This window comes from Schistosoma haematobium, chromosome 2, assembly GCF_000699445.3.
Source record: "Schistosoma haematobium chromosome 2, whole genome shotgun sequence".
Taxonomy (NCBI): Eukaryota; Metazoa; Platyhelminthes; class Trematoda; order Strigeidida; family Schistosomatidae; genus Schistosoma; species Schistosoma haematobium.
In genome coordinates, this window is record NC_067197.1 from 10,035,494 (window position 1) to 10,053,599 (window position 18,106).

At 31.1% G+C, this 18,106-nt stretch overlaps 1 protein-coding gene across 1 annotated transcript in view; it reads left to right on the forward strand.

Annotated features, from left to right (window-relative positions):
- The first annotated feature begins 1,967 nt into the window (after positions 1–1,967).
- Positions 1,968–18,106, forward strand: part of PCDH1_2 (Protocadherin-1) — a 36,556-nt gene continuing 20,417 nt past the window's right edge. Inside the window, exon 1 of the mRNA XM_051214288.1 lies at positions 1,968–5,650. Coding sequence (XP_051067441.1) covers positions 2,147–5,650 — 3,504 coding nt within the window. The 5' untranslated portion in view covers positions 1,968–2,146. The remainder of the gene's footprint in view (positions 5,651–18,106) is intronic.

Sequence of the window (18,106 nt, forward strand, 5' to 3'; positions counted from 1 at the left end):
AATTCTACAAAGCGATCTCTTTTCAACAAGTTCTTAATCAAGCCATTCAGTCATATACATATATGGAATTTTAGGCATTCATTTTTTGAGGAAATATGAACAATCAACAGACATGACGACGCTATAGGAAGATTGTAATACTATATTACATGGTGTAAGTAATGACAATAAACAGTTTTGTACCTTCTGTATGATACGTGCGATTAATATTTACGTGATAATTATCAATCTTGTAAGTGATCGTAAATTCTCTGTCTATACCATACAAATTCACTTTGGGACATTCATACTAATATTGATTTTTAATAGAACTTGTTTATTAGACGATCATCGGTGTTGTGCTGTTTTGATCATAAAGTTAAGCAACGGTTATTGATCAACCTACTGTTCAATTAATTCATTTGTATGCAATCACTTCCACACAGTGAACACAATTTTTATGAGTAAATTTTCTACCTTTAAACAAATTGGATGGAGCAGCAATGAGATTAAATGTAGTTATTGGGCTAGAATCATCAATAATAAGACGGCCCATAATGACAATAAACCTTAAAGTGAATCAGCTTCATGCTTTCATAATACGGTCACTAGTGGTCAGTTTCGAGTGTAACCATGTTTGTGATAAGGCAGATATCTCTGTTAGCATCGGATAACGATTTGATATCTATGGTTGACTGAAACTGGAACTGTTGATCATTGGTTCACTGATCTAAACATATCGTGATCATAAAAATCTTTGAGGATGAAATCAAAAGAAACTCATGCATTCATGATCTATTCTCAATAAACGATTTTTATAATCTGTTGGGTGTTTTCAATTGTTTTCATTCCCGTAAAAGAATTATCCACCTCACAGCATGTGAAAGCGTTATATCTATTAAATTTACATGGTGTTGTTTGTTTGTATTTTCCCTTTATTGTTTAGGATTGCAATTGATCAGTCCCTTGTTGGCATATGTGTATACTGTGCGGATTGACTCAATATTGCCTTAATTCACAAATAACATATGCAAAGATAGATAGTAGCTAGCAGTGGAATCCAGTTAGGATGTATGTTTTGTCCTATTTGCGACTCGTCAGCTGAATGTTTCTGCACTTCAGAGTTGATATTCACTCTAGGACTCGAACCCAGTATCGTTCACTTCAAACACCATAGCGTTATCCACTTAGCTTACCTACTACCATACATCACATATAGAAAATAGTACTTCGTAAATATTTATTTCGTCACTTATTTCCACCTAACGGCTATTATTATTAATGTTACCAGTCCTATTATTATTTACACTAGATTAAAGATGAAATTGTTTTGTTTTTTTTGGAATTTACAGATTTTTCTCACTTTATTGTCGTACAAAAACAACACACAATATGAATGAGAACAATATCTATGTCTGTACATCGATCTATATATTAGTTATCTATCTATCTATTTTAAATCTGTCTACCTAGTCTCAACATCTATCCATCTTCCCAACATCTATCCGTTTAACCACCACCTAATGTGTGTGTGTGTGTTGGTACAACTACTAACTGAGGAAATGAAAAAATCAAGAAAAAAAAATAATTACAACAAAAATCAAATAAGTTAAACTCATCATCGGATTGGTTAATCTCGAAAAAATTATTTTCTTTATATAAATTTTATTTATTTAGTCAGTTATTTAGTTAGTTTCATAGATAAAATTACATACATACAATCATATCATAGGTTATTTAAACTTCATCCCTCACAGTTACCTGTTTCAACAATCTAATTCCTTATTCATTTTCTATTATACAATACACATATATAGATATTAAAAGGTTACATTGATATTCATAAGTTAGTTGTTAATTGCCAAATACTATTTAAATGTTTACCTATTCTAATTAACTGATTATTATTATTATTATTATAACTAATTGAAATGAATGTAAAACAAATCTATTCTTATGATTGCTATATGAAGAAGAAGTTATATAACACATTATAAATTATACATCAACTCTCTTTATCAACATATTTTGGATCAATATAGACAATCTACAACTCTGTCTCTCTCTCTCTATGTATAGAGAAGATCTAATAATCATCATGTATTTTGTATGAAGTTTGAACTGACAATTGTACCCATTATCTTTTGTTTTTTTACAAAACAAAATCATGTTACTTATAAATCATTATCAGTATTATATTCCATTTAATTTAATTATTTATATTCAATTCATTTATAATATAAATTGTCATTTATCTAATTTATCCCAATTCAAAGAATTATATTATTCTATTAATGAAGAATCAGAAATTGGTTCCTATATAGGTAATATTAAATTAGATTTTGAAAAGAAATTTTTTATGAATATTAACAATGAAAATCATTTAGGTATATTTGAATTATATGATGATACAAATCAAAATTTATTTCGTATTGATGAATACAATGGGAAATTATTTGTTGCATCACGTATTGATCGGGAAACATTATGTTCACAACCTGAAGAATTTGATGAATTATTAACTCATAATGATAATAATCAATATTTGATGGCATCATCATCATCATCATCATCATCGTCGTCGTCGTCACCTAAACTTATGGATAGTACATTCAACGAAATTACAACAAATGAATGTCAAATTCATTTAACCGTATGTATATCACGTATACATTGGATTAATATTATTATTATTATACATGATATTAATGATCATACACCGTATTTTCCATTCACTTCTACATCGAATCAAAATATAACAGAAAAATCTATATATATTGTGAATGTCTCTGAATCTGTTAATATTGGTTATGAAATACCATTAATTCTTGCTAAAGATCCAGATAAAGGTATTAATTCTATTCAATCCTATACTTTACGTGGTAATGATTTTCAATCATCATTATTTTCATTATCCTATAAACCACCATATCATTTAAATCTTATTATATTAGGTGAATTAGATGCAGAACTGAAGAATAATTATACTGGTGAATTGATTGTATGTGATGGTGGACAAATTATTCCAAAATGTTTTCATCAACCATTTCAATTACATATTACTGATGTGAATGATAATAAGCCAATATTTAATCAATCCATTTATGATATTGAAATTTTCGAGAATATTCCAATGAATTCAACAATCATTAAATTAAATGCAACGGATGCAGATTCTAATCAAAATAGTAAATTATTATATAAATTTGGTCGACCATTAAGTCAATCATCATTAGATCATTTCAGAATTGATAATAATACTGGTGAAATCTATTTAAAAAAATCATTGAATGCTAAAGAAAATACCGTATTTATTTTACCAATTATAGTACAAGATAGTGGTACACTACCATTAATTGGTCAAACAGTAGTTCGTATCACTGTTAAAGATACTAATGATCATGATCCATGGATTGAAATCCGATCAATACAAGAGGGTAATTTACATAAGACATCAGTTGATAATAATAATAATAATGATAATAATATTAGTAAAGTTAATTATAGTGATCATGTAGCTCATTTGTCAATAAGTGAAAATCAACCAGCTGGAACGGATATTGGTTTAATTATTTCTGGTGATGATGATATTGGTGAAAATAGTATAGTATCATGTAATCTAAAATCTAAAACTCAAGATTTTAAACTTGAACACGCTAATTCAGCTAAAGGACGAGAAATCTACCGTCTAAGTACAACTAAATCATTTGATCGTGAAACTGTGATAGATGGGATTATTAAGATTGTTATCACATGTCAAGATAATGGTAAACCAAGTCGAACAAGTGAACAAACGATCTTAATAAATATATTGGATTTAAATGAATATAGACCAACGTTTACTCAAGAAAATCGAGTTATCAATCACATTATGCCGGAGAACCAACCAATAGACACTGTTTTATTACAAGTTCACGCCAGTGATGCAGATTCTACTCCAGAAATACAATATCATATATCAAGTGAAGCGCAATCATATTTTTACATAGATCCTGACACTGGTGTGATAACTACAAGAGCTATATTAGACAGAGAAACTATGCCTCAGATTCGATTTCTTGTCTATGCCACTGACAACTATTCATCTGAAACAGTTCAAGGCAATCATGTAGCTGTTGCAAATTTTACTGTTCACCTAACTGATAAAAATGATAACAGTCCAGAACTCATCGGTAGTAAATCTTTTCAAATAGTCGAAAATCGTCCTGGTTTCTCTGACTTAGTTGGTCAACTCACTTCGATTGATCAAGATGATGGAAATAATGGAACAGTACGCTATAAATTGATATCAGCCAGTGATAGTAAAAATAATCGAATCCCTAATGAATTGTTTATGATTAATAGTGATACTGGAAAAATATTCGCTACAAAGAAACTTGACAGAGAAGAAAATAGTCAATACGAATTGGTTATCTTATTGCATGACCTTGGAACACCAATTCAACGTAGTTCAAGAGCATCTGTCATTGTTAATGTATTAGATGAAAATGATAATATTCCACAGTGGGAAGAAATCTTACAAGCTTCTGAATTCGCATCACCTCAACAAATTAACATTCTCAAACGACCACATATGATCGGTTTAAGTAAAGTAACAGAATTAGGAATGATGAATATAACTACACCAATTTATCGAGGACAACAAATCCTTATTTTATCGGCTAACGATTCTGATGATGCACATAATGCAAATTTAACATTTCAACTAATTAGAGTTCACTTTCTTAAGAATGATTATATACAAAGTGAAGATAAAGTTTCATATAACAATAAAATTCACTCTACAAATTCTTACACCACATCATCCGTGAATTCACCATATTTTGTGGTAGTTAGTAAAACCGGTGAATTAATTGCTGGTCCTGGTCAAAAAGGTATTGGATTAACTGATAGTGGAATATATGAATTATATCTACGTGTATGTGATAATGGAAATCCTCCTTTAAATTCAAATGCACGTTTATTTCTACAAGCGCATCAATCATTAAATTCAGCTTTTGATGATAAATTTGGTGAAAAAGGCTTTCTAGGATATGTATTGACAAATGGTCATTTAGGTATTATGTTAGTTATAATTCTATTGTTAATTATGTGCCTTACATCAGTTTGCCTTATTATTGTATTCATTTCAATCCGACGAAGATCAAGTCGTCAACAACAACGTCAAGCTAATCGAAAATTGTTAAAATATGATAAAAACTCTTATCCACTACATTTGAATGGTGAATTAATTGTTGAAGAAAATATCAATTCAGGCGGTACAATTAGTAATTATGATAAATTGTACCATTCACCTATTATAAATACAATATGTCCTGTAGATGGTGAAAGTTTATACAAATGGAACCCGGAATGTGGTTATACGATGGGAAATTTCGGTCCACCACCGATTTATAATTTTTGTGCATTGAATACAACACTGGATAGAATGCGATCTAGTCATACTGATAGTGATAAAAGCAGTTCAGCATTAATGTCAACTGAATTCCCATGTTCGATTAATCATTACTGTGAAGAAAGACCAATGATGAATGGAGAACAAACAATTAATTATGGATTTACATCTCCACTTAGAACAATACCAAAATCTGATGGATTAGGATTTAAAAATCCCAGTAGTTATACTGAAACATGTTTGATTCCTAAAACGATACAATCAGAACTAAATTGTGTAAGTTTATACAAAATAATTTCAAGAGAAATTATATAACCCGTTTTCATTATGCTATTTTGTCGATTAGATTTCACTATAGATTCTCATGAATTGTAGAAATGAGGTACAAGCCCTTCAGGTGCAAATTAAAAGTTTGTAGTAAACTATTCAATATTTCAATCAACATATTTTACAGGTTCCTATGGGGTGCAATTGGATAAATATTTACTTACTTACGTACACCTGTTACCCACTTGTAGACTACCGACCAGGATTCTCTAATCAACTCTGTCCTGGCCTTTCTCTACCAGTTGTTCCCAGTTGTCATTCATTCCTTTTATATCTGCCTCCAATTCTGACGCGATGTGTTCGCTTGTCTTCCTCTTTTCATTTTGTCTACAGGATTTCATGTAAGAGCCTCCATTTTAATGGTTTTATGATTTCCACAATATAAGTCCTACCCACTTTCAGCGTCTCCTCCTAATTTCCTCTTCAGCTGGAAGTCGATTTGTTCACTGCTACAGTAGATCGTTTCTGATGGTATCCGGACAACGGACGTAGACAATTGGTTATAAATATCTTTACTTTATTGATGATATTTGTAGTAGTTCTCTAAGTTTCAGCTCCATACAATAAAATTGTCTTGACATTTTTATCAAAGATTCTTAACTTGATGTTGCTTGATATTAAGCATGATGATAAATCTTCAAATACATACTTACTTACTCATGTAAGCAGGAAGTAAGTATATAATGAGTTATCAGCATGCTTGGTGAGTTTTTTTCCTTGTATCCTGTTAGGATAACAGTTACTAGCTGGTTAACATAACATTCCAAAAACAAACTACTTTTGAACAGTTGTGTCACTTTTTGATAGTAGTATTTCTAGTTCAATAAACTAAACCAATTTATGTTTCACAATACATCATGTTCTTACTAAGATAAAATAACATAACCTTCAACATAATAAAGGTTATTTAAGATTTACTGATGATTAGTTACTATGTCGGTTTTTCAAAGAAAATAATAATAATTAGACAGATACATTTGTAATTATAAACTAATGTAAAAACAAGACAATTATTACACGATGAATATATTAAGACTTCATATCAATTTTTTAACCAGACATGTTATATTTATTGATTTTCTTCTTCTTTTTTTTGTTACCATATAACCTGTATTCACTAAATATAGTAAATCATTATTAAAATAGGGATAAACTCAAATCGATCAATAAAATTAACTGTTCTACACATTGATTAATATGAAATTGAATTAATTTATGCTTTTTTCAGTATGATAGTTTTTCACTTTTGCTTATATGGTAAATTGTTTTTATATTTTATTTGCTTGAACTATTACTCTTACTATGTAAGGATGAATTGTGGCTAGCAGTGGAACCCAGTTTAGACGCGTGTTTCGTCCTAATTGGGAACTTGTCAGCTGGATGTACTTGCTAAGTAGATGACACGATGGAGTTTGAAGTAAACGATGCTGGGTTCGAGTCACAAAGCTAACATCAAATCTGAGGTGCAGATACATCTAGCTGACGAGTCACAAATAGGACAAAACGTGAGTCTAAACTGGATTCCACAGTTAGATACTATCCATCTTTGTTTATAATGCTTGTGATTTAAGGCTATATTGAGTCAATCCTCAGAGTATGCACATATGCCAACAAGAGACTGATCAATTACAGTCCTAAACATCAATGGGAAGATTCAAATAAACAGTACTAATTGAATTTATTTCTCTTACTATTCGAAAATCTTATCATTACAACTCTTTATTGTTCACCTACTTAAAAACATGGCTTTCTGTTATTTTCTAATCATAATAATAAAATATAATAATAAACTGAATAACTTGTAAACATTGTCATAAATCATTAATAGAAATTTGGTTGTGTTGTGTTATTTTTTTTGTTTTTTTCTGACTAGACAGTAAAAGCATAAATATCGTAGATTTCTATTTGAATAAACCTAATTGTACTTCATCACTATAACATTAACATAAATAAAATTTTTTTAAAAAGTGAACAAACATTCGAGCTTAACTAGTGTAGTTAACAAGGTGAGAAAAAGTGTGAAGTAACAAAATAAGTCAACTGGGCGAGACTATAATTTATGGATAAACCAATCACGTATAAGAAAACAGGTCTCGGATTTTGGCATGAAATTCATTCATCCGATTGAATAAATTGAGTTTTGCCATTATAGCTGATGTCATTTCGTGATGAAAACCCTAAATCTAATTCCTAACAACAATCATCAACCGTAAATTATAATCCTTATTCCACAGACAGATTTATAACCCTCATTTGGTCCAGATTATTAGGTGAACGCCCCCAAGGTCAATCTAGCGTCGCTCGAACGTCGCCCATAAATTATAGTCTCACCGTCAACTGTGAAGAATATAATTCAAAATAATGAGAAAAAATCTAAAAAAAGAAAGAAATTAAATGGGCAACAAAAGCGAAAAGGAGAAATTTACTTCATTTGGTGAAGAATTTACTATTTAGACAGATTGGTAGTAATGATTATGAATGTGAATTATCTTCTCTAATTTTCTCTCCCCCTATTGTAAAGAATCAAATGAGTTGTAATGAGCCGGTAAATTTGTTTTGTCTTTTTTTTTCTTTTAATTTATTGAGTACTTCACTGTACTTCTTATCCAGATTAGTTTTTAACTGGAAAAAATAATTTTGATGAAGTTTTGTTCTCTAAGCTGGTTGGTTTGATTGTGTAGCTTTCATCGTTCTTCTGAATGACATCATCAGCACGAATTTCAGTTCATTTGTACTGATGATGTGATTCAGAAGAATGATGAAAGCTCTATGATCAAACCATCCAGTTCAAAGAATAAAACTATGAAAATCATCCATTGGAGTTACAAATCTTCTCAACCATCTGGAAAAAATAATGTTCAGTTTTTCTTAGGTGATTTGTTGAGTGAATTTTCTTTTAGGAAAAGAATAATATTTTATCAGTAGAGAACACTTAAACATACTTGCTTAATTTGATTTGTTTTAGTAGGAAATGATTTGTCACATGAAAAGATGAATATAACTTGGAATAGTCTTAAGAGACCTTATTAGATTGAAGAAAAACAAACAGTTTATTAGGATATAGGATTTGTGAAGATAATTTAAAGCACAGAGTTGATATCCAAAGGATTACATTTCCAAGTTTAACCAATTAGTAATGATGATTGATCGTTATTCACTGCAGCTGTTAAACTGTTTATTTGGTTGTCCTTTACCAGTCATGCCTTCAGGATTAAATTTCTATAATTCCATATTAGGCTTATCTCTAGAGAGCATATGGTTATTACTAGAAAATTCAATGTTTCTTTAACAGGGATTCTTTTCCTTATTAGATCTGTTAATAAATTAGTTAATATATTCGTGAATTTCTTAAAACGTTTCAAATGATTAATATTCATTTCCTGTATTATGTAGCTTTGTTTATTCCTGTTTGAGTTGCTGTGGTAACGTTTAAGCACTATTTAGATAAAATAGATAATGATATAGTTTGACAAAAATTGTTTACAAATGATGATACTTATTATTTAGCACTACCTAAACTTTAATCCATATCATCTAGAATATAATTAGGATAGAGAAAACTAGTGAATATGTATTTCAAATGAAAATGGATTTTATATAAAGTTTTTGATAAAATAGAACTATCTATTCATATATTATATCGTTGTGTTTTACCTATTCAGAGAGGGGTTTTGTGGAGATTGTAGTAATTTAATTGAATTCATTAGTCAATTAAAGCTAGACCACCATGGAAAACCTGAAAGTTTTGGGTCTGTTGTGAGATAGTAACTCACTGAAGACAATGGTGTACGATGGCGCAATTTCATGTATTGGTTGAAGTTAGATATTAACACTATACCGGCTAAGTGATCCAAAAGTTAAGTGTTCGCACGCGAGGCTGATAGGTCCTGGGTTCGAATCTCGCGGGGTGTGGGGTCATGGATTCGCACTGCTGAGGTGTCCCATACTGGGACGAAACGGCCGTCCTGTTTTAAAATGTATCATCAGTATTGACTATATTGACTATGTAAGCGATCATTTATTATTTTTCCAATAGATTAACAAAGATAGTTTATATGATGATATCAGAAGACTTCAGAAATTAACTACGTATCTGTTCATTATTTATAGTAAATTTATTTGGTTTACAAAGCAAGGAAGTAAGCATCTATTTTTTATAAAAAAATGCTTTCGAGTGAAATATACTACTTCATTATTTAGGAAGTGACACTTCTAGTTTAGGTCATTTGATTACAGATATGCTAACTGATTGTTTGTAAACATGAATTGTTTAAGAAGCAGTTGCACTGTTTCAGTACGTTTGTCTCGAAAAACGTAAACGTTTTACCTGTCACTAATCAATTGCACTATTCCAGTAGGATGTCCATTTAATGTAAAACTTTCATTTAGATATAAATTTGTCTATATCTACTTGATAACTTCATTTCTACTAAAGAGATGATCACATCACTGCGCTTAGAATTAATTGTACACTACAATAACATCATTTTGTAGTTATTCAGCGGATGTTGACAAAATAATTCTCTCAATTTTACCAAGTTACTTAACAATTGATTTCTACAAACACTTTAGTGAAAAGATGAAAATGCAAAGGATAAATGTATTAGACTAAATTGTTTACTTACATAAAGTATGTAGACGAATAATTTGGTTACTTTTATGATCAAACGTCAGTTTTGATTATTTAAATTCATTAACTGGATTTGTGAAAACCGTAGAACTTTCATAGTGTACTTTCTCAGTTAGACCACCATTAAAAACCTAGAAACATTGGATACTGTTGCCTTTAAGTTTTCACTGGTGCTCTAGCTAAGATCAGTTTGTGACTTGAACTATAAACATAACCGTTCTGTATAGAAATAGCTTTCACCACATTTGAATTTATATAAAAACTCACAGAAAACTTGGCAGAAAACTCAATCATGATCTGAATATCTATCAGGTCTGTAGTGTAAACTACTTAAAAATTGTAAAATACCCGTAAAAATCCTTTTTAATTACGAAGTTAGAAACGAATAGATCCATAAAAATCTTACTCAATGCTTTTTGATAATTCAAATTAACAATAACTTACTGGCTGTTTTAATGTATACATTTAATTGCTTTTAAGTTTGTTATACATTCAATAGAGGCTAATAGCAAAGTTCATAGCACACTTTTTTATCTTACTCTATACATTTCAATGAAATATATCACTCACTATCTAAGTTCTGATGCTTCTATAAAAACTTAAACACCAATTCCAGACATTTATATACTCCCTTGAGCTTACTGTTAATTACCATAGAAAGTTTAATCACTATGTAAATGTAAGTAAAATATTCAACCGTTTAGAACGAATAGTTTGACAAAAAATTGAGCGCCGAGTAAAGAGAGGTCATTATATGTAAAAATTATATTTAAAATAATCTCAGCGATTGAAATTTCAATAATTTCAACGTTTCGTTCAGCAAACTTGTCAAGATCATCATGTGTTTGATTTCGATTATTACCCTGAAGAAGTCTAGACAAGTCACTTAATATTATTTATGTACTTTTTGACAAGTAATTTATTCTTTTGCTCAGTGTGGATTTTTGATTGATATCATGAATGGATTAATGATAGACCATCATTATAAACCTAGAAGTCTTAGACGAACGTTTCATCCTAGTATGGGACTGCTCAGAAGTGTTTATCCAAGACTCTGTACCCAGGACTCGAAGCCACGACATCCAGTCTCGCTCGTAAACGTTTAACATCTAGAACATTTAGCCGGCATCCATCAACCAATTCGTGATATTGTACGTCCGTCTACCATTGTCTTCAGTGAGTAACTGTCTCACAATGGACACGGTTAAAATTTGCTGGTCTCAGCTTCATAAAATCTCTCTTGAATCCAGCCGCTAGTTAACATATGATAATGTAGATCGTTTGAAGCTCCATGATTATAACTAATGAACATACCTGAAATTTCATAATTACTTCATACTTATAATTAAATAAATATAAATCACTTTTTTGATTAAATTATTCTGACTATAATAATTAACAGTTAAGGGGTTGTGGAGATTGTTAAATTTTTTTATTGAAATGATGAGTTAATTGAAGCTAGACCACCATGGGAAACCTGAAGGCACTGGACGGCCGTTTCGTTCTAGTATGAGACTCCTCAGCAGTGCGCATCCACGATCCCGCACCCCACGAGATTCAAATCCAGGACCTATCAGTCTCGCGCCAGGCGTTTAACAATTAAATTAAACTTTTCTGAAATTAAATACAATTTGATAAACAAATTATCGTATAAAAAATGGAGTTATTACACTTCATATAATAATCGTTATTGACAATGTGAAGTACATTTTCGTTAGTCAAAAAAATTTTTTTGGTTCGTTTCCTAATGTTTTATGATGATTCCCGCCCATAAAACAAATGACGTAGTTTGACTAACCATTTTTATCTTTTCACCTTTAAATATGATAAAATGAGTAATTAGACCTATTTTAAGACATTTCTAAGCATATAGTAATCATTAACCTAACTTGAAATACATACATGTGAAATTAATAAAGCACAAATGAATGGTAAGTAAAGTTGAATAGTGGGTAGGAATGAAATACACGTCACGTATTTCGTTTTGGATGGAAATAATCCGTCGAGTTTATCTGTATCTTAAAGTTAATATTCAAACTAGGAATTTAACCCCGTAATAAGCTTATTTTCGTTGCTCTTTCATTCCACGATTACCTAATAGGTGATAAATTGTACGTTTCTTTGAATATGGTTATCATCAGATATGTCTAACTGTTACATTAGTCAGTGGAAATTACTTATTACACTTATAAAGAAGATCTTTCAAGTACAGTTTCCGTTGCTATGTATCTCAACAACACATAGGACAGTTTTAACGATGGTTCGATCGTAATTTCACTAATTTGTAGTACTTATTTTATTGAAGACAAATTACTAACTGTTGAGCTTCATGATTTTATCATACAACTAAAGTTTATCTGCAGTAAACTCATAGTACAAGTACAAATAACCTTATCATGCGCATAATATGAGACAAAGCCATTTCATTTGATTTCTGTATGTTGATCTTATTTTCGGTACAAGATTCCTTACTTATATTTCATGAAATGATTTCACCAATACATCTACAACAAAAACATTTTATCATTATGGGGATTTGTGGAGATTGTAGTACTTTAATAGTTGAATACAAAGGTGTTAACATTGTTTGATGCCTGCACAGTGGTCCTATGTTCGAGTCCTGCGTCAACTGTCCAATGCTTCCAGGTTTTTATTGGTGGCCGAACTTGAATTGACTCGTGAATTCAACTGTTAGAACATTTTTAACTCTTATTCGAAATATTTATAAGTTATTATCAGGAAACTTATTAAAATAAACAAGGATACCTTAGAAAATTTATAAATTTTTGATTCATTTATTAGCTAGTTATCTGATAATATTTGCGTCAGAGATCGGTAGTACTTGGAAAATGTAGTAAACGTGTATAAGATATTCATATTCATGTGTATAGCGAACTGAATAATCGAAAAGTAATGGTATTGCATGCCAAAAACACTTAAAAATAACTACGACATAACATTATCAGCACAAGTTAATGGTGGCTAGCAGTGGAATCCAGGACACGCGTTTCGTCACATTTGTGACTCGTCAGATAGATATGCCTGCATCCTAGAGTTGATATTCACCCCGGGACTCGAACCCGGCGCTTCTCGCTTCAAACACCATTACGTTATCCACTTACCTACTGAGTTCAGTTAGCTATTAGCATGTGCAATGGGGTGAAGTTTTAATTCATTTCTGTATTGGTTAATTGGATCTTCTCATTGATGTTTAGGTGAGAGAATTATCAACTGCAGTTCTAAACATCGATGGAAAGATTCAGACAACCAATGTAAACACGAAATAACAGTTTAAACAAATAATGATAGTAATATAGCTTGATTTGAATAAAGAATATACATCTAGATTCACAAGTTACAAATTTAAAGAAAATGTCAGCCGCAAGTAAAGTAAACGTGATAAATTAAGAGCAGTAGTGGAAGAAATATGGAATTGGAGTATAATAGTCACAACAAATTTAGAAAATGTAGACAGGGAAGACATTTTAATATTCAGTTCAATATTCCCAACATGTTTCCCATAAATGAATAAGAATTGTAAAACATGCAATAAAGTAACTACTATCGAATTCGTAAGATATGTATTTTTCCAAAATGTGGATAATAAAATTGTATAAAAGTATCAACATAGAACTTCTCAATAGACCCTCAAATGCTCTGGAACGACCTAGAGTGAGGGAATTTCGTTATTTCTGTCGAAATGCTTTTATATGGTCTCGCGTAAGTCCTACTGACAGTTTTCTCATAACAAGGGTGATGTTTACGAAATTCAGATGAAGAAAAGCAAACATCCGGCCCTCAAATCAGGTAGACGGGTACAGAGGATCCCCCTGAGGGAGTTGCGAATCCTGATCCGAACTAGAATCGCCCATGGACTCTGGGATCTTGAAGAACACATAATGTATGAGCCTATTCTTGACCACTAGCTACTATGTGATCATATCTCTTAATGTTGTTCAACTGCCTTGTGTGGATTAGACCTCTAGGTCAAAGGCTCGGGGAGTTTCTCCCTAAAAATTTCACATTTTTCGGTTTAGACATCCGGACAGCATCCAAGCCCTCACAGAAATTTTGTTTGATGCATATGTATTTGGGTGTCCCTTTCTATCGATTTCTATATGTTGAGATAGATAATAATAAATAAATCTCAGTAGGAACTTTAAAAACCGCCCTTACAATATTTGAAAAGCTTCATATTTACTATCACGATGTTTTCATCGCATCTTATATTTAAGGACATATTCTTTATTTTGCTTTATTCCGTGCATAATTGTGTCATTTTTGATATGTAATAAATTAGTTTGTTGATTAGTTGTTCTTTCTTCTAATATCTAGTGTTTAGAGTTTCTACGTTATAATTATTCAGCTATGCAAATCATATCAACTCACGTGATCAATAGCATACCAACTTCCTTCGTAATAGATCTCTTTGAAGTACAATTTTGTTACTGTATTAGTGTGCAAGTAAGATTTCGATATCCAGTTTCGTTTTTAGCTACATCAAAAAAGCTTATATAATGATCTACTACAGCATATAAGTTAACAGAATAATTTTGTACTGAATGAAATGGCTTCATGACAGGTAACATTTAATCAGGACAAACTGTACTATTCTTACTTACTTACTTTCGCCTGTTACCTCGTATGGAGCATAGGTCGCCGAACAGCATTCTCTAACCCACTCTGTCCTAGGCCTCCATTTCTTGACGTAACGTGTTCTTTGGTCTTCCTCTTCTACTTTGCCATTGAGGATTCTATGTGAGGGCTTAACTTGTGACACAGTTGTGTGTTTTCCTCAATATGTGTCTTATCCACTTCCAACACTTCTTCATTTCTTCCTCCACTAGCATCTAGTTCGTTCTCTCCCACAGTAGGTTGTCACTGATAGTGTCTGACCAACGGATCCAAAATAGTTTGCGTAGACAACTGTTAATAAACACTTGTATCTTCTGGATGATGGCTTTTGTAATTTTCCAAGTTTCCACCCCATACAGTAGAACTGTTTTGATATTTGTATTGAAAATTGTGACTTTGGTGTTGATTGGCAGTTGTTTTGAGTTCCAGATGTTCTTCAGTTGTAGATGTGCTACTCTTGCTTTACCGATTCGCGCCTTCATATCTGCATCAGATCCACCACGTTCAACAATGATGATTTTACACACAAAATTTACCAGCCATTTGCAATGATCATGTCAACTTTACATTTACAATCATATTTATTTCGCTAAAAACAAACAAACAACATTTTCTCTTAGACTTTAGTTAATACTTAATTGTATATGACTGAGGTCATCTATTTGAAGTAATGTCCAACTGGCGCAGATGAGTTTTCTTTTTCATTAGAACAATTAAGATGCTAGCCATGTTTTTATCTTTAATATTTTCATCTATTCCTGCTTAAAAGAAATATATGGTCAAAAATAATGAAGTTAAGTAATATCTTATTATTATATCCATTAGAATAGGCAATGCACTAATCTGTAATTACTTGTAAAAATCCCTTATTGTACTGTTCATATACCTACATTAAGTAGTTTTGCTGAAAAAATATGACGGTTTGTTTGTTTTTGAAAACCTATCTGAAGTTTGTGCTGATGGTGTCGTTCAGAAGAACGATGAAAGCTCCACGACCAAACCATCCAGTTCAGAGAACAAAACTCCAAAACATTTATACAACTTGGATGGAATTATTATCAGGAATTGAGAAGCAGTCATACAGCTGACCTATACACACTGAATTATAAAGCTCTTATAACTGATATTATCTCTTAATGAAAATAACTTGACTATCATAATGGAAATTTATTTTGTTATATTATAATATTACTATCCTTTTAAGTAATACATACTTTTTTTATTTATATAAATTAACTACTCGACGTTCAGAAGCTGTGCAACAATCCTCAATAATTCTTTCCAAACCAAGAAACAAAGGGAATGAAACTAATTAGACGAACTAAAACTTATCAAAATTTTTATTGAAATCAAAATATTATTGAGCATTTCACATTCAAACTGTAGGCCAGTTGCTCTATTGACATTGATAGATGTATCAAATTGTTCTTTACTAAAAGAACTATACATAGATTTTGTAAATATACTATAAGTTTACAAAAAAATCAGCTACTTAATTATATACCATTCTTCTAACTAATGGTTCCTAGGTTTGAATCTCACGAGTGGGGTGGTGGATGCGCACTGTTGAGGAGCCCCGTCCAGCACCTCCAGGTTTTCCATGGTGGTCTAGCCTAAACTGACCCATAATTTTGACCATTGAGATTATTATAATCTCCACAAAATCCCTTCTGATACTAAGCATTTGAATTTAACGTAAACATTAAATATGTTACTTGAACACTATTCATCACAATAAATTTCACATTAAGGTCGAAACTTTACTCAATCATATCATAATTGTTATGAGTAGTATTTTCTTTTAAAGTGATGCAACCTTTTCATTTTAAAAGAAAGAATATCTGATTTTTATACTTCTGAATTGATTAAAAAGTAACGGATCTCAGGACTACTTACGATAATTGTTCAGTATTGTAGGTCTCATATAATATAAAACTTCGATATAAAACAAAGTACATATTGTGGTGAGTGCTATTGATATCGACAGATATAAGTAGTATGTATCGTCAATCGAAAGTGAAATACCTGGAGGTAGAAGGTTAAGGAGCTCAAAGAAAAGCGAACAAGAACAAAGAATGATTGGTGTGGAAACGAAAGAACAATGAAATCTAAGACAATTGATTAACATTTTGCATATGAAGTATTTACTGTATGGTTCTCAGATTTTATTCTATAACTTTTAGTTCTCATATATTTGATTGTCCTCACTTGTGTTCTCATTCACTACAATATGACTGTCAATAATAAATGTACTTCGTCTTTGCTATTAGTATTATTTTCATACTTTTGACTTCTTGCTAAGTAATATACGAAAATATACAAGTATCAAGGATCCCTGTTTAGTTAAAACTAACGGATAGTTTTCGAAATGTGAATCCAAACGATTTATGTCGTATTTTTGTAAAATAATTATATAAACTACTTAATTGTTCATATTTCTTACCGAATACAATCATGTAAAATAATTCTTAAGAGCATCATTCAATGCTCTGTGGGACATTGACATTATGTCAATCAACTGTCTTTCAAAATTACTCTACGAAGTTAAATCTTCATTAGAGGTTGACAATTGTAAAATCTTTATGTCTCTTTTGTTATAGTCAGTCAGTTTTTGCTTTGAGAAAAAAGAATGCAATATAGTCTTCATATAACTAAAATGTATTCACTTAAAACCTTAATACATATAAGGCGTAATAGATTGAAATTTATTTACTTATTTACTTACCTCCGTCTGTTATTCCCAGTGGAGCATAAGCCTCCGACTTACGTCTGTAGACTGAAACTTAGAGGATATAAAAGTTGATTAGTAACTAATTTATGAGTAATTCCTAGCTTATACTATTTCGTTATTTTAATGTTCCCAAAAAGATGTGTTTGTTGTACAATGAAGATTTTCTTCCAATTTCTCACTGACTTTATTTATTATAAATGAAACTTAATGTGTGGATGAATGAGCGCTCACCAGAATGTAAATAATATTAACGTTAGCAATCTGAAATGTCCTGTCGAGATTTATCATATACACAGTTTTCTAAATGTATACAAAAACATTGGTTAAGCGCCTGACGCGAGACTGATAGGTAGTGGGTTCGGATCTCGAGAGTGGCGAGATCGTGGATGCGCACTGTTGAGGAGTCCCA